The sequence below is a fragment of the Sturnira hondurensis genome, unplaced genomic scaffold (assembly GCF_014824575.4).
Source record: "Sturnira hondurensis isolate 20B ecotype Veracruz unplaced genomic scaffold, ASM1482457v3 Scaffold0000925, whole genome shotgun sequence".
Lineage (NCBI taxonomy): Eukaryota > Metazoa > Chordata > Mammalia > Chiroptera > Phyllostomidae > Sturnira > Sturnira hondurensis.
Genome location: NW_028073556.1, coordinates 8,890 through 27,612, shown reverse-complemented (window position 1 = coordinate 27,612; position 18,723 = coordinate 8,890). Strand labels below are relative to the sequence as shown.

General features: G+C 36.5%; 2 protein-coding genes across 2 annotated transcripts; both read left to right on the top strand.

The window, feature by feature from the left end:
* The first annotated feature begins 2,132 nt into the window (after positions 1-2,132).
* LOC118994646 (olfactory receptor 4F15-like) lies at positions 2,133-3,080 on the top strand. Its single transcript, XM_037057279.1, has one exon. It carries the CDS (start codon positions 2,142-2,144, stop codon positions 3,078-3,080), a length of 939 nt encoding a protein of 312 aa, XP_036913174.1. The 5' UTR covers positions 2,133-2,141.
* Positions 3,081-16,973: 13,893 nt separating this feature from the next.
* On the top strand, positions 16,974-17,918 carry LOC118994637 (olfactory receptor 4F15-like). Its single transcript, XM_037057268.1, has one exon. It carries the CDS (start codon positions 16,980-16,982, stop codon positions 17,916-17,918), a length of 939 nt encoding a protein of 312 aa, XP_036913163.1. The 5' UTR covers positions 16,974-16,979.
* The last annotated feature ends 805 nt before the right edge of the window (positions 17,919-18,723 follow it).

Here is an 18,723-nt window from a genome sequence, read left to right as displayed (position 1 = left end):
CCAAAGAATGCAGGCAACCTTGGAAAAGTCAAGAAAATGGACTCTCTCCTAGACCCTCCATAAGGAATGCAGCTTTGCCAACATCTTCATGTTAGCTTAGAAAACCTATTCTGTCCTTTTTATCTCCAGAACTGTGCAAAAATACATATATGTGTTTAATTTATTTTTTTTTAATTTTCATCTGTGTGCTTTTAAAGCCATGGTTGCTGGTATTTTGAGACAGCAAAAATAGGAGATGACAACAAAAGCTATTAATAAAAAGTACTTTCAATGGGAATGAGGGGTTCTTAATCCTAGTATGACCTCTCCCATCTATTACCTTTGTGATAATGAGCAGGTTACTTCCTATATCTCTTTTTATATTAATTATTTCACTGATAAAACATATGGATTATACTTAATCAGGAACACCCCATTGAACAGTGGACCTCTGATAGCCTTTCTATAGGAGTTTTTTGTCCCTAAAAATTGTAGTTTTCTCTTTACCTGTCCAACCTGGGACCTGTACAATTTCCTTTAGTTCTCTTTTAAATAATTGTTGACACTGTTACAGATATCCCCCATTTTCCCTCACTTTGCCCCCTTCACCCAGCCACCCCCACCCTCAGCCTTCAACACATTGTTTTATATATATATATATAATCCCCCCCTCTGGCTCATCTCTCCTAGTCCCCCTACCCTCTCTTCTCTGAGATCTGTCAGTCTGTCCTATAAATCCATGCCTCTGGTTTTATTTTACTCATCAGCTTATTTGGTTCATTAGATTCCACATATGAGTGAGATCATATGGTATTTGTTCTTTAGTTCTTTTTTCTGGACTTTATACCTTCATTATCATCCTTTAGCAGTTACAGACACAGATACTGTCTGGCTCTTTTCACCCAGTTTTTATTTCTGCTATTCTTTTATCCATTCCTAATGTATTTGGAAAAAGAAAAGAGACAACTTTCACGTGGCAGGGTTCTTATCTTTGGTGATCCAAAGTGTGTGTATGTATGTGTGTGTTTACACACTAGAGGAGAGTGTTTAAATTTATCACATATTTTATGAGAAATTGAGGGGGTTTTGGAAAGCGAGTATCATTTATAAAGTAAAATGATTTTTTCCACTTTGAAAAACATCAAAGGCCCCTTTTAAAATTAGTAATTGACACCCTGTATTTCTGTGGATGACAGGATTTTCTTGTGCATATATTGCTTTGTGTAGTTAAATAAATAACTGCAGGAAGAAGGCTTCGGAATCCTGTGATAACTCCTGTTTGATAACACAAAACATATTGTTAACATTAATCTTACTGAATTATAATTTACTTTCTTGACTCCAGAGTTATTCTTCAGACCCATTAATTTCTTCATTCAACAAGTGGGAAGCATTCATTAAGTGACTGTGTCACTATTGGCGATTCTGAGGGAGATGGGGGTTACTCATATGAGCCAGACAGGATTCCTGTTCTCAAAAACTACATTTTAACTGGAGACACAGAAATTTTTATAATTGTGAGAGGCAGAATGAAATAAATGCAAACAACATGGAGGGAATGTAGAAAAGTGCAGAGTTGGGAATTTTCACACATGACAAAACATTTCTGCTGGGACGTTGAGAATTGGATTTTGTGATTTAGAGAATAGAATAAGAGAAATTCTGAAAGTTCAAATAAATAAAACTTTTAAAGGCTAACTGAACAATATGAGTAACAACAGGGACTTCGGGAAGCTACATGCTGTGCATTAGAAGTTGTTAAGTGGCCATACAAATGGCTGCACTAATATCAATTCATAAGAAATCATAGTCAAAAGTACTTGAAGATAAACATATGTTACTGAAGTAGAACACACTGGGTAGGAGAATATAAAAATTACTCATGATAATACTGGAAGAAAGAAGACAGGAAATAGGTCCAGAGATGGAACTAAGTTAGTAGTTTGGAAAACCATAATGTCTTTTGAGAACCAGCTGACTCTTCTAAGTAGAGGTCCAATGTGCCTGTAATGGATGTTATTTGGCTGTGTGAGATGTTAAACTTAATATTGTTTTCATGGACTGACGGCTTTTTTTTTCTTGAACACTAATACTTGTCTACACATTTTGTTTTTCATTTTCTTCCTTCAGGTAACCTAAAACTGACCCTGGTTTCTGGGACAATGAATGGAACGAATCACTCTATAGTATCAGAAGTTGTGTTTTTGGGACTCACCAATTCATGGGGGATTCAGCTCCTCCTTTTTGTCTTTTCCGTTTTGTTCTATTTCACAAGCATCATGGGAAACCTTGTCATTATGTTCACTGTAACCTTGGTTCCTCATCTGCACTCCCCCATGTATTTCCTCCTGGCTAACTTGTCAGTCATCGATATGATTTTTTGCTCAGTCACAGCCCCTAAAATGATTTGTGACATTTTTAAGAAGCACAAAGCCATCTCTTTTTCTGGATGTATTACTCAGATCTTCTTCAGTCATGCTGCTGGGGGCACTGAGATGGTACTGCTGATTGCCATGGCCTTTGACAGATATGTGGCCATATGCAAACCTCTCCACTACCTGACTATCATGAGTCCAAGATTGTGCCTGTACTTTTTAGTCAGTTCCTGGGTTGTTGGTTTTATCCACTCATTGTTTCAATTACTTTTTGTGATAAACTTGCCCTTTTGTGGCCCTAATATATTGGATAGTTTTTACTGTGACCTTCCCCGGCTCCTCAGACTCGCCTGCACAAATACCCAAGCTCTGCAGTCCATGGTTAGTGTTAATAGTGGGCTTATTTCTGTGGGATCTTTTGTCTTACTGATCATTTCCTACATTTTTATTCTAGTCACTGTTTGGAAACGCTCTTCAGGGCGTTCATTCAAGGCCCTCTCCACTTTGTCATCTCATATCACTGTTGTAGTTTTGTTCTTTGGGCCAATGATGTTTTTCTACACATGGCCTTCCCCCACATCACACCTGGATAAATACCTTGCTATTTTTGATGTATTAATCACTCCTTTTCTGAATCCACTCATCTATACATTCAGAAACAAAGAGATGAAAGTGGCAATAATGAGATTGTGCACTCGTCTTCCTCATGACAGGAAGATTTTGTAAATGGGTTGGCTTTGGTGACATGAAACTATGGGGTCTCCCTCATGCTGGTTGCAGAGAGAACATTATGCAATTTCAGAGAAACACTCAAGACTTAGGTGATGTTATATTCCTAGAGAGCTAGTATCTATTAAATTGTGGTATCCATTTCAATGTTAAATTAGAAATGATGTCATTCTTTGACATTCTGTATATCAAAGTGTTAGAGAAGAAATCACAAGTGTTTTCTAACTTACACAGTCTAAGAGGGTGTCATGTAATTGAGCACATAATATTGTATGTTTTCCTATTTTCGACAGATTATTCTGTGGATACATGGACTATGCGTACACATTATTTTTATCTATTTACTACCTACCTATTTTGATTTAATTTTACCCCTACTCTGTTTGTTTCTAACTTCCCCAGTATCAACATATTTTGCCTCCTTATCCAGCTTTTCTCTCTCTGTCAGTACAGAAAATTGTTAATTCTATATTAGAATTCTGAATTTAAAGCTACAATGGGTATTGTTCTAAACCGAGAACTGAGGGGTGGGTGACTGGAATTTGTCCAAAGGCAAACAGCCCGAAATCACCAGAGAACACCAGGCACCAAAAACTGTCTCTGGTTTCTCCTAGGTCAGTGTCCTTGCATTTTCAAATCAAATTTGTATTTGAATTCCTCCTCATACGTCACTCTTTCAATTTTTTCCTGTAAGTCTATTTGTGAGGAGATCTTTACACTGTCCATTTGAATTCCCCGCTTTTAATAATTTTTAATTACCATTTAGCAATACTTTATCAATTCTAAATGATTTCTTAATTTCGTCTGCTACCATACATTTTCTTCTTCAGCACCTAACAAAGCCAAATTTTAAACCATTGTGTTAATTATGAACAAAATGTTTAAAACTCATTATTAAGGGAATTTCTTCTGTCTACGGTGGTGTTCAGAGAGATCTTTTATTAAATTCTATTTTTTATGCCTGAAGTTCCTCTCAAATACAATTAATGATGTTCTCTTTTGTGTGTGGAAAACAATGTAATTAATTAATTGTATATTCTGCTTAAATATGTCACTCATCGTGTTTCTCCCAGAAAAATAAATTTAAAATATTTCACCAGAAGATGGAGGTGTAGGTGGAAACACTGTACCTCCTCGTACACAAGTTTATGAACAACAAATATTTACAAACCAGAACTCAACCAAAACAGAGAGAAAAATGAACTGTACCAAAGTAGGACAACAATGAACCATTCATCCAGACTGGTAAGCCGGGTAGAGAAGTGTTGCTCAGAAAAAAGCAGCCACAGGGACACAGGCATGCAGGCAGCAGTTGGAAGATCCCAGGCATGGGGTGGCAATGGGAAGATCCAGTGAAGGCATAAGGCATCTGGCTGACCGCGGTCACACATTTGCACACAGATAAACCAGGCAAAGGAGTGAGCAGTGATATAGACCATGCAACCCAGGGCCCCAGTGCCAGGAAATAAAGCCTAAAAGGACCAATTGGAAAAGCTTTTGGGGGTTGAGGTGCTGGGAGAGGCTCCCAAGTTCACAGAGAGTTCATTGGAGAGACCCAAAGGATTCTGGAGGGAGCACAAGTCCACACATCAGGGAACTAGCACCAGAAACCCCAATTTGCTTGTGGGAAGCAACAGAAGGGACCGAAATCTTAGAAAGAAAAAAAAAACAGCATTGCTCCTCTCTGACCGTGCCCCAACATACAGCATCACAACCCAGCAACTGAGTCTCCCCACCATGGTGAACACCTAAGGGTCCACCCTTCATACACAACAAGTGCAAACAGATCAAAACATTATGGCTCAAGAATAACACCTTAAAACCCCAGAGACAATACTTCTAAATGACTAAGAGATAGACAACCTATCAGATGAACAGTTCAAAATACTGGTGATCAGGATGCTCACAGAACTGGTTGATTTCAGTCACAAATTAGAGGAACATATGAAGGCTCAACTAATTGAAATGAAGGGGAATGCACAGGAAACCAATAGTGATGGAAAGGAATCTGGGACTCAAATAAAGAGAGTGGACCAGAAGGAAGAAAGAAACAACCAAACAGAAGAGAAGGAAGAAACAAGAATTCAAAACAATGAGCAGAGCCTTAGGAACCTCCAGGACATCTTTAAACATTCCAAAATCCGAATAATAGGGGTATCAGAAGGGGAAGAGGAACAGGGACAAGTGGAAAACTGATTTGAACAAATATTAAAGGAGAACTTCCCCAATCTGGCAAAGAAAATAGAATTCCAGGAAATCCAGGAAGCTCAGAGAGTCCCAAAGAAGTTGGACCCAAGAAGGAACACACCAAGGAACATCAATATTACATTAGCCAAGATTAAAATGAAGAGAATCCTAGAAGCAGCAAGAGATAAGGGGACAGTCACCTACAAAGGAGTGCCCATCAGACTGTCAAGCTGATTTCTCAAAAGAGACCTTACAGGCAGGTAGGGGCTGGAAAGAAATATTTCAAGTCATGAAGTCCAAAGACCTACAGACAAGATTCCTTTATTCAGCAAAGCTTTCATTTAGAATGGAAGGTCAGATAAAGAGCTTCTCAGATAAGGTCAAGTTAGAGGAGTTCATCATCACAAAGCCCTTATTATATGAAATGTTAAAGGGACTTATATAAGAAAAAGAAGAAAAAAACAGTGAAAAGACAGAAAACTCACAGTTATTAACAACCAGACCTAAAACAAAAGCAAACTGCCCTGGCTGGTGTAGCTCAGTGGATTGAGTGCAGGCCTGTGAACCACATGATCCCGGTTCAATTCCCAGTTAGGGCAAATGCCTGGGATATTTCTCTCTCTCTCTCCCTCTCTCTCCTTCTGTTCCCCTCCAAGATAAATACATTAAAAATTAATTATAAATAAATAAATAAATAAATGGACAATAGTAATAAAAAAAAGCAAACTAAGAGAACAGCTAGCTCAGGAGCGGAAACATAGAAATGGAGCTCACACGGAGAGTTAGCAACAGGAGAGTTGGAGGAGGAAGGGGGGAGAAGGTACAGAGAATAAGTACCAAAGACGATAGGTAGAAAATCGACAGGGGGGAGGACAAGAATAGTATGGGAAGTGTAGAATCTAAAGAACTTGTGACACATGGACATAAACTAAAGGGATGGAATGGTGGGGGAGGGGGTTTTCAGGGTAGAGGGGAATTAAGGGGGGAATAGAACAACTATAATGACATAATCAATAAAATATATTTAAAAATAAACAAAAATATTTCACCAAATAGGAAATAAATATTTAAAAATATGTGTGTGGGTTTCCTTTTTCCAGAAGTTGTACAGTCTAAGCCTAACTATTGTTTTAAGTATTTCACCTTGAATTTTATGATGCAGATATTCTAATTATCCTTGTTTTACGAAGAAAGGATCTGAGGCACAAAGCTGTTAAATGTTCTCAAGGAAGGACAGATAACTAGCTTCTCAGAGAAGGTCAAGTTCAAGGGGTTATCATCACCAAGCCCTTATTATATGAAATGTTAAAGGGACTTATATAAGAAAAAGATAAAAAATATGAACACTGAAAGGGCAGCACACTCACAGTTATTAACAACCACACCTAAAACAAATGGAATCTAAGAGGACTGCTGCATCAGGAGCAGAACCATAGAAATGGAGATCACATGGAGGGTTAGCAACAGCTGAGTGGGAGGAGGAGAAGGGGGAAGAAGGTACAGAACTAAGTAGCATAGATGGTAGGTACAAAATAGACAGGGGAGGGCAAGAATACTATGGGAACTATAGAATCTAAAGAACTTGTGAAACATAGACATAAACAAAAGAAGGGGAATGGTGGGGTCGGGGGTGTTCAGCGGGTGGAATGAAGGGGGGAAATGGGACAACTGTACTGGGATAATCAAAAACATATATTTAAAAAAAACAATTCCTATTTCTGTGCCTTCCCCACAAATGGAGACCCCATCACCCCCAAATGGAGGAGAAAATCCATTCCGGTTTATGAATAGTTATGCATGTGATGTTGATAGCAGATGTAAGCAAATGACCAAGCCATTAAACTCTCCTCAGAGATTGCCTTGAGGAATAGTGATGAAGGAAAATCTTCCTAGTGAAAAGAACCTCAGGCAGTACCTTTAGTTATGCACTTTCTTTGGAAGGAAAGATGACTTGTGGTACATAAATTACTAACTTGTGGGCAGGCCTAACGGTTTGTTTAGCTGTTCAGGGCCTAAGAAAGAATGAGCTCATGAAATATTGGAGTTCTGGGGAGAGAGATGTAGCTGGACTTCTCAGGAATGCTAGTGACAAAGATAGTGTTCATGGCCATGTAAAAGCCTATTAAAGGTTACTCACTCACTGTATAAGAACAAAAGTACCTGATCCTGTAGATGTCAGTCAGCCTCTTTCTCCAGCTGCTTCATTGACACTGAAAGTGGCCATAGCAGAATAGTTGATGTCTGCATAAAATCAACAACATGAATTTCCCCTCACTAAGGCTGATGTGCCTATCATCACTCCTAAGTGCCCAAGCTTTACAACACCAAAGTAAATGGACAGCACCCTGTATAATACCATATCTCGCCCTACTCTGAGAGGACTAGCTGTCTACCTTGTGGCAGGTGAAATACAATTAAATCCTTCTTTTAGGAAATGTGCAGATGCTTATGGGAGATGCTTATGTTCACGAGGATCTTTATCTCTCCATGTCTGTGTATCTCCAGTCTCACTCCATAGAGATACATATTATATATAAATATGCCTTACAAATACTTATGTTTATATAAATATATAAACAAGCTTATTGTAATTGTGTAATATACAAATTATAAGTAAATATATAAAATATCTTATGAGACATATATTACAATACTATCTTTATAATGTATATGTTCTAACACATAATGTGTTTATATAATATAAAATTTATTTACTATCTATTTTTTATTTACTTATTTATTTTTAGGTAATGTTTTGTCTTTCCCACCACAGAGCTGCTGCTAGCACTACCATTTATGGATTCATAGAGTACCTCTGCTGCTATGATATCACATACAGCATTGCATCAGGACATATTTTTATGGAATGTCGAGTGTGACTACGGGTGTGCACCTGTGGTGTTCATTGGACATACTTGTGCTCCAATGTGCATGAACAACTGGCTTGGTAGAACAGTGAAATGGCCTAGAGCAGGGGTGTCAAACTCATTTTCACCAGGGACCACATCAGCTTTGCATCAGCTTTGGCCCTTCAAAGGGCCAACTGTAATTTTAGGACTGTATAAATATAACTACTCCTTACCTAGGGGCAAGGAGCTCAGTGCTGCCACAGGGTAGAAACAAGGTGCTGGGCTGGATAAAACGAGGTGGAGGGTGGGATTCACCCATAGGCCTTGTGTTTGCCACCAGTGGCCTAAAGAATGCTCAGCTTTTGTGCCAAGTGGGAGATGAACACCTTGCAAGATCAGAATGGTAGTTGATGCTCTATGTATTTTAAACCACTGGCATATATATATGTATATGTGTATATATATCTATATATAGATATATATAGATAGATATATATATACATACATACTTATAAATATATATATATACTGCTTTTTGTCTTAAAGCTGGAATAGATGAAGCCAAGGTAGAAAAAGTCACTCTAACAATAAAACCAAATAATTTACTGGGAAATTTATGCTTTCTACTACTTTTGTGAACTTTGGTTCAGTAGCTTTGGAGGTCTTAGTAACCCAGGGAAGAATGCTTCCAAAAGGAACACAACCGAGTCTAGTCTTTGACCCCTTTGGGGTCCTCACATCACTGAACCAGCAGAGGGAAAAGGACCTGACTCTGACATTTGTGGAAACTGAAGCAAAAAACGGTAAGTCCAGTAGCTTTATGTTTGATATATTAGACATATTTGAAAGTTAGATATCAAGGTAACAAACTTAAGTATAGCATGTTCTATCCTCCTGTGTTGATAAATGTATATATATATTGTATATACATATTCAAAAAAAAGTCCTGGAAAGTCAGGTTTGAGGACTTGAGGAAATCCTCAAAGAAATGTGAAANAAATATTTGAAAGTTAGAAATCAAGGTAACAAACTTAAGTATAGCATATTCTATCCTCCTATGTTGATAAATATATATATAATTCTGTATACATATTTATAAACAATCCTGGAAAGTCAGGTTTGTGGACTTGAGGAAATCCTCAAAGAAATCTGAAAGAAAATCCTAGATTTGGGGACCAGAACCTGGTCTAAAAATATAGACATGTGCTTCAATGGACATGTCTCTTGGGTTTTTTAATTTTTCACGCTATGCTGAAAAGCATGACTGAAAAGCATGAAGGAGCCAATTTAGAGTCTTCTGTAGGATAAAAAACCAGTGTGGAGATTCTTTTATTTGTGTCTGAGAAAACTATCCATCGTTGAGTTGACAGATCTCAATAACCAGAGGAAAATTGGATTCCTATTCCATCATGGGGACCAGTCAGAACTCAGGGCCTTTTTTGCAGTGCTTCTCACTACTCCCTGCCCAATAGTTCTTGTCAATGGGAAATAGTGGCATGGTTTTAAACAAAGAATCATCTGAACACTATTAATCTTTGGAATGCAGCCCCCAGGTAGAGGACCTTGTTTAGCCTAAGTACTGATAGAAGATGAGATGCAATGAGGAAAATTCTGTTATCAAAATAGGTCTCCTGACCAGCTATGCAAGGGGCATTTGATAGCTATGTTTTATGTTAATTATCACTTCTTTTCCCTTATGCAATTCATATAACATACACTGGTAGAGGGTAACATTTTGGGTGTAGATCACTCTGTAACAATTAAATAGTTAATTATTCTCTGATGCTCAGTTTCTTCTATCTTGATATTATCTTCTCTTTCTTATTTGTCCCCTGGATAAAAGGCAATAGTGGATGCAGAGAGTAAAGGATATGTTCCTTTTGACCCTTCAGTTCCACTCAACCCTTCTCCCACTGACTGTGCCTTTATTAAACTTTTTTAGAGTTACTTAAGTGTGCCATTTTGTTTTGTCCTAGCACGGTCTGGACTGATACAAGGATACAAAATTGAAAGTTCAAATCTTTGTTTTCTCACCTAGCAATCCAACTGTCTTGAAGTACTTATCAAAAAAAGTTTATTGTCTATTTGTTCAGATATGGATATATAGTTTATGCACAAAACATACTATACATGTTATTTTGCTACCCAGAATTTCACTCAACAGCATGTTTTGAACTACATAGAGTTTGAACTTGGTTTTCAGTGGCTTCAGAAAATTTGAATGGCTTATTTCACTTACCATAATGCTCTCCAGATCCATCCATGCTACTCAACAAAACAAAGCAAGCAAAACATAACCAGACATTGAAAATAAGAACAAAAGGACAGTAACCAGAGGGGAGGTGGGAGGAGGTAATGGGGATAAAGGGGGAAGGGTTTTCAGAAACATGTATAAAGGACACATGAACAAAACCAAAGGAGGTAGGGTCAAGGGTGGGAAGTGGGGATGACTGGGGTGTGGGGGTGTGGTGGGGGAAAATGGAGACCACTGTGTTCGAAGAACAATAAAAAATGTGAAAAAAAGGAAAATTTGACTGTATGGACGGATGTATTATAACTAACTTATCATTAATTTGTTTCCATTTTTATTTAATTTTCAACTGTATTCACTGGAAGAAACTTCTGTAATAGCTAAATCTTTGAGCATATCCATGATTACTCAAAATATCATTGTATAGAAATAAATCTTGTGTACAATCTTTGACTATTTAAAGCATACTAAAAATTAAACACAGTGGCATTTTTGGAGATGATCAAATAATTACAGTTAGCCCTGGCTAGTGTAGCTCAGTGCATTGAGCACAGGCCTGCGAACCACATGATCGCGGTTCGATTCCCAGTCAGAGCACATGCCTGGGTTACAAGCTGGTTCCCTGCAGGCCAACTCCCACCAGGGGATGCACGAAAGGCAACCATACATAGATGTTTCTCTTCCTCTCTACTTCCCCTCTAAAGATAATAAATAAATTTTTAAAAAAGATAATTACAGTTAATTTTCCAAGTTAATATTACTAATTTTCAGCGATTAATTTTAATGTGCAACTACGAATATTTATACAACTTCCAACAAAATAGCATAAATCTTTTAAACAAAACCATTCCACTCTTATTTCCCTCTTCTACTCCAGTGTCTTATTACTAGCTTTTAGAGCCTTTGGTTGCTCTGGTCAAACCAAATAGTTCTCTAGAGGCAAAGTCCCTTGATCCACAAGCTCCTTCTAAACTACCATGCTTATGCAGAATCCCTTGGTCACTGTCCTCTTGAGCTCTAATAACCTTCATTTGTTCTTATGGCAGGATTTTATATGGCACTTTGTGTTAGAGAACACGGAAAATCTCAGACTCCTGGAAGATGCTGTTCTATCCCTACAGGTAAAATGGAAGGATGGAAATTGATTTAATAATGCAAAAAGTGGTTTAGTTCAGACATAATTATTTTGTCTTTGGAATTGTTATGAATATGAGCCATATACTCAAGTGCTTGAGTGCCAAAGCGAAGTAGATAGTGTCCAGGATGTGAAAGTGAAGAGCATAAAAGAATCATTTTGAAAAGTTTATTGACATATTAGAAAAGGTTAACTGATCTTGACATTTAGTTAAAATCACATTGTGCATAGGGTAATGTGAAAGACATTAGAAAACTTCAAATGGCTTTATTTATTTTTTTGGTTTTATTTTATTTTTTTACATTTACTGCATTTTTTTATTTTTTTATTTTTTATTTAATTCTTATTCAAGTACAGTTTTCTGTTTTATAACATCATGGATTCAGCATAGGTTGCAATTAATCACTCTGACCTTGATGCTGATTGAATGAATGATTCTCATCCTCTCCCACTTAATAAACAAGCAAGAAAAATTTATGACACCTGAAAATATTTTTAAAGGGTAATTATAATTTTTTCTCCTCTAGCTTTTCAAAAGAGATGGGTATAATAAACTCAACATCCTCTGTGAAAAGGGAAGCAAATTTATTAGGAACTTGTCAAGTTTACAAGACAGAAAAGGATTTTATACACATAATAAAAGTAAAATAAATGGAGACCAAAAACACAAAGCTGAACAAATAATTTCCAATATAATTTCACCTGAAAATATGGTGTTGCAAAGTAAAAAATTAAACTATGAGGAGATTGAACTAGTTTCCCTGGTCTCTTATGTGGTTTAGAATTAGAGTGTTTTATATTAATTTTATCTCTAAGCTGTAAGTATTAATTTTATGTCTGAGCTGTAAGAAAGGTTTACAGAAGGCTGACAAATGAGAAACGTTTTTGGGATGGAAGGAAATAAGACAGAAAGAGATCCTAATAGGTACATAAAAGGTATGGAGTTTGTTGAGTCTTGCAAACAGAAAGCTAAAGGGTGATTTAATGTGTTGCATTTATGTACATAAATGGTTTTCTGAAAAAGACACAGAATTATTTATATTTCTCCCAGTTTTAAAAGTCAAAGTAGAGGTGGTCTTAAATTAGAAAAGACAGGATTGTAGTTGGATATAAAGAAGGTTTTGTGACAATTTTAAAGATAAAAATGCAGCAAGTTTGAGCTGCAGGAGATGTTAAACCCACAATATTTTAAAATTGAGCGATGTTTTACATTAGTACCTTGTTCAAACCTAACACCTGGCTGTGTTCAACTTGATGATTCTCTTACAAACTCAGTTAAAACCCGTTACCAATATTTCCTTCATACATAAGGATTAAATATCTAGAAATCTGGAGAATTAATCAATTCTCAATTCTCTAAGAAAAAAAGATTAATCACAACTGAAGGCAAAGAGTTAGGCCTTGTCTTTCGCATCATGAATATTTAATTAGTTAAAATTATGACTATAATTATATGTTTAAGAAAAGTCATTTTAAAGTATAGCCAATCTATAAGAGGAAATGATTTCAGAACACCATTATGCAGGATTTTTCTTTGTGGGTACTTGATAATTTTTATGTAAATAAATATTGTATCCTTGTGTCTCCGCCTGGAAACCTCTCTGACTTTTGCTGTGGACTGAGGTTTGGATTCTGACTCAAGTGACTTAAAATATGTGATGACCCAAATTTTTCCAGTTTTTACATTTTCTAACATTTGAATAGATATATTCTCATGCTTTTGGTATATCCAGCTTCCATATTTTCATCTCATTTTGTTTTAAGTTCACTTTTCCTTTTTTCTTTTATTTTTTTTAATTTTAATTTTTATTTATTTCTTGTTCAAGTACAGGTTTCTGTCTTATATTCCCAGCCCTGCCCCCCGCCCAGTGCTCCCCAACTCCCTCCCATTTCTGCCCCCCACCCTTAGTTATTGTCCATGTGTCCTTTATACTTGTTCATGTGAGTGCATCCCCTTTTCCCCTATGATTCCCTCCCCTCTCCCCTCTGGACCCTGTCAGCCTGTTCCCTATTTCAGTGTCATTGGTCATATTTTGCTTGCTTGTTTGTTTTGTTGTTTAGATTCCTGTTAACGGTGATATCATATGGTATTTGTCTTTCACCGCCTGGCTTATTTCACTCAGCATAATGCTTTCCAGTTCCATCCATGATGTTGCAAAGGGTAGGAGTTCCTTCTTCCTTTCTGCAGCATAGAATTCCACTTTTTCTAAGATTCCCAGTTCTTACCTATTTGGTAGGGATTGGAGAGTCAAAAGACTAATAAATTCACAGCCCCTTATGTATACCTGGTAAAAGCTTATGGAGAAACTCTTCTAAGAGCCTTGGCACTTAAAAGACACCTGGAGATATAATACTATCATTTTCTTACAATTATAGAATATTTGAAGAGTTGGCCAAGAAAATAATGCAAATCATATTTTATAAAATATTTTTTACTTAAAGTAAGCTTTATTCTTTTTTCTTTTTCATTATACACATTTGCAATTTCTTCGTCTTTTTATATTTTACTTTTAATCTCATTTCTTTTTCTTTTCCCCTAATTCTTCTTCACTTTTTAAAATTTTTACTTTTCAATTACAGTTTATATTCAATAGTATTTTGTATTGGTTTCAGATGTACAGCATAGTGGTTACACAATTGTATACTTTACAAAGTGGTTCCCTCATATTCCCAGTACCTACCTGGCACCACACATCATTATTACAATGTTATTCACTATATTCCCTGTGCTGCACTTTACTTCTCTGTGACTGTTTTGTAAAAACCAATCTGTACTTCTCAATTCCTTCACCTTTTTCACCCAGTTCTTCAACCCTCCTCCCCTCTGACAACCATCAATCTGTTCTGTGTATCTATGAGTCTGTTTCAATTTTGTTTGTTCACTTATGTTTTTCTTTAGATTCCACATATAAGTGAAATTATATGGTATTTGTTTTTCTCTGACTGACATTTCTTTTTCATTTTATAATCCTTTATTTTCTATTGCTTAGGAACTATGCAGTTTTGTTACTGATATTCATTAATTATAAATTAGTCATACATCCACATATTTTGAATTAGCCAAACACACCCAATTTTATCTTTCAGCAGATATTTACTTCCTGAAATACTTACATATCCTTATTATGTGCCTGGTGTGATTCTAAGTTTTAGGATACACTGAATAATAAGACAGATGTACTCCTTACCTTTATGGGAGTTGCAGTCTCATCAGAAGGGAGAACATCTCATAAGTGAGATGTGATATGGAAAACAACAAGTAAACAAACAAGACAAACAAAAACTCATAAACACGGATGACAGTATGGTGGTTACTGGAGGGAAAGGAAGTGGGATGGTAGTAAAGAATAAAGGGGGTCAATTTTATGGTGATGGAAGAAGATTTGACTTTAAGGTAGTAAGAAAACAATGTAATACACAGATGATATATCATAAATTGTACACTTGAAATCTATATAATTTTATTGACCATGTCGTCGTAATAAATGTAATAAAAAGAAGAAAGAGCCCTGGCTGGTATAGCTCAGTGGATTGAGCACGGGCCTGCAAACCATCCGATCACGGTTTGATTCCCAGTCAGGGCACATGCCTGGGTTGTGGGCCAGTTCCCGGCAGGGGATGCATGAGAGGCAACCATACATTGATATTCTCACCCTCTCTTCTTTCCTTCCCCTCTAAAGGTAAATAAAATTTTTTAAAAGAAGAAGAAGAAAGAAAGGGAGAACACATAAAAAACAATGAATTACACTTGTAATAAATACTAAAAAGAAATGAGAAAAATCCTCTTCTTTAATCAAAGGATGACTTTTATTTTGGTCACTAAAAGAGTATGAATGTTATCATCTAATACTGTGTACAAGGAGGTAATCATAATATGTTATTGAAATATTTTTAGATATAGACTTCCGCTGGCCATCATCTTTTTATTTTTTATTATTTATTTACCTCATGTAAATACATTGAGCACTACAATGGAAAAGTGAAAGACAGGGAAGGAAAATGAATATTTACATATTAATGCCTACACATTAAATCTACAATTATAAAACTTTAATTATTTTATTCCTACAACTTGCTCTGAGGAGTTAACGTTATTCAGTGCAATTTCATAGATAAACTGAGGTTCACGAATTCAAGTAACTTGCCCAAAATCAGATTGTCAGTGGTTGAATCATAATATAAATCTTGGTTTTCTGAATCCAAACTCCATGTTCTTTCCACTGTGCTTTGTTGCCTTTCTAAATAAAACTAAAATTACAAGATAATGTGATAAGTCCTTCCACAGAGGTTAGAAACAAAATGCTTTTCACCATGATGCCCTTCATAGTTTTGAGTTTCTAAGGTCATATGCTAAGTACTCTAGGGCAGTGCTTCTCAAATTATTTTTGGTGAAAAATCAGTTTTTCCCCCAGTCTTTCACGGGATGATACTTGAGTAAATATGAAATCATACACCTGGATTTTGCTCTGATGTAAAATGGCACCTAGTATGATGCAAACTGGTAACACAGTTCATGCACCTGTACCATGGTGTGGACTACTTTTTCATTGCTTTAGGGAATCCAAATATAAGTTATAATATCCATCTTCAAGAAGGTTACAGTACAGTTAGAACTATACTCGATTTACTAACATATGAGCAATAGCAAAATAAATGATGGTAAGATAAAGCAAGGTCCCACAGATATATATATTAAAGTTAAATGAACCATGGAGATAAATACATTCCAGTGGTAGGGTCTGTTTGTCAGAATAAGGTGGGTGGTCTTGGGGGTGGATGAAATAGTTGAGAAGTGGTGAAGCATTTTGTGTGACTGAAGCCAGGATGTATTAATCTTGAACCAAAAATCAAAAGAATTTGAGGTTGAATTCTAATTATTCACATTGATTAATCTTATATCTCATAAAGAACATCAATAGTATCTACCCTAGGAAAAAACAGAGGGATATATCAAATGAGGAGAAAGCCTGATGGTTATGCTAGTACTAATAAAACAGGACTTCATGGGTGTGGTAAATGATGAAATAAGTTTTAAGGTGAATGTGTTCTCAGAGGTGGGGACTGGGAAGGAAGAAAACAAGGGTCTGTCAGATAAAGGTTTCTGGGCTTGGAAGGGATTACAACAGTAATTAGTTCTATGTGGCTGGGGACAGGTATTAGTTTTGAAGCACAAATAAAAAAATTCAAGGTTGAATTCCTGTTACTCATATTGATCATCTTGTATCATGAGTAATATCACGGTATTAGCTCTGGGAAGAAGCAGAGGATATTAAGTGGAGGGACAACTTTGTAGTAAAAAACAACTCAATGTGAAAATCACCAATTTCTCTGTGATAACATTTCAAAGGCCCTGGGCATATGAGGTCAGTTTTAATGCTAAAGTAGAGAAAGGCTTTCATAACTCTGATCTCTCTCCTAATTTATTACATAATTATCACAATTTATATTTTCAGGTAGCAAGGCTGACAAAGCCAATGGATGGAGCAAATCACTCTGCTGTGTCAGAGTTTGTGTTCCTGGGACTCACCGATTCCTGGGAGATCCAACTTCTCCTCTTTGTGTTTTCCTCTACATGTTATGCAGCAAGCATGATGGGAAACTCCCTCATTATGCTCACTGTGACCTCTGACCCTCGCTTACACTCACCCATGTACTTTCTGTTGGCCAATCTCTCCTTCATCGACCTAGGACTTTCTTCTGTCACTTCTCCCAAGATGATTTATGACCTTTTCAGAAAGCGTAAAGTCATCTCCTTTAGTGGCTGCATCACTCAAATCTTCTTCATCCATGTCACTGGTGGTGTGGAGATGGTGCTGCTCATAGCCATGGCCTTTGACAGATATGTGGCCATATGCAAACCTCTCCACTACCTGACTATCATGAGTCCAAGATTGTGCCTGTACTTTTTAGTCAGTTCCTGGGTTGTTGGTTTTATCCACTCATTGTTTCAATTACTTTTTGTAGTAAACTTACCCTTTTGTGGCCCTAATATATTGGATAGTTTTTACTGTGACCTTCCCCGGCTCCTCAGACTTGCCTGCACAAATACCCAAGCTCTGCAGGCCATGGTTAGTGTTAATAGTGGGCTTATTTCTGTGGGATCTTTTGTCTTACTGGTCATTTCCTACATTTTTATTCTAGTCACTGTTTGGAAACGCTCTCCAGGGGGTTCATTCAAGGCCCTCTCCACTTTGTCATCTCATATCACTGTGGTAGTTTTGTTCTTTGGGCCACTGATGTTTTTCTACACATGGCCTTCTCCCACATCACACCTGGATAAATATCTTGCTATTTTTGATATATTTATCACTCCTTTTCTGAATCCACTCGTCTATACATTCAGAAACAAAGAGATGAAAGTGGCAATAATGAGATTGTGCACTCGTCTTATTCACTACAGGAAGATTTTGTAAATGGGTTGGCTTTGGTGACATGAAACTATTGGGTCTCCCTCATGCTGGTTGCAGAGAGAACATTATGCAATTTCAGAGAAACACTCAAGACTTAGGTGATGCTATATTCCTAGAGAGCTAGTATCTATTAAATTGTGGTATCTATTTCAATGTTTAATTAGAAATGATGTCATTCCTTCACATTCTGTATATCAAAGTGTTAGAGACTAAATCATACATGTTTTCTAACTTACACAGTCTAAGAGAGTGCCATGTAATTGAGCACATAATATTGTATCTTTTCCTATTTTGGACAGATTATTCTGTGGATACATGGACTATGCATACATATTATTTTTATCTATTTACTACCTACCTATTTTGATTTAATTTTTCCCCTACTCTGTTTGTTTTTTACTTCCCCAGTATCAACATATTTTGCCTACTTATCCAGCTATTCTCTCTCTGTCAGTACAGGAAATTGTTAATTCTATATTAGAATTTTTAATTTAAAACTACGATGGGTATTGTTCTAATCCTCTCAGTCATACATGCTAAAATCCAGGAACTGAGGGGTAGGTGACTGGAATTTGTCCAAAGGAAACAGCCAAAAATCACCAGAGATAGCCAGGCATCAGAAACTGTCTCTGGTTGCTCCTAGGTCAGTGCCCTTGCATTTTCAAATCAAGTTTGTATTTGAATTCCTGCTCATACTTCACTCTTTTAACTTTTTCCTGTAAGTCTATTTGAAGAAAGATTTTTACACTGTCCATTTGTATTCCCCCTTTTTAATAATTTTTCATTACCACTTAGCAATACTTTATCA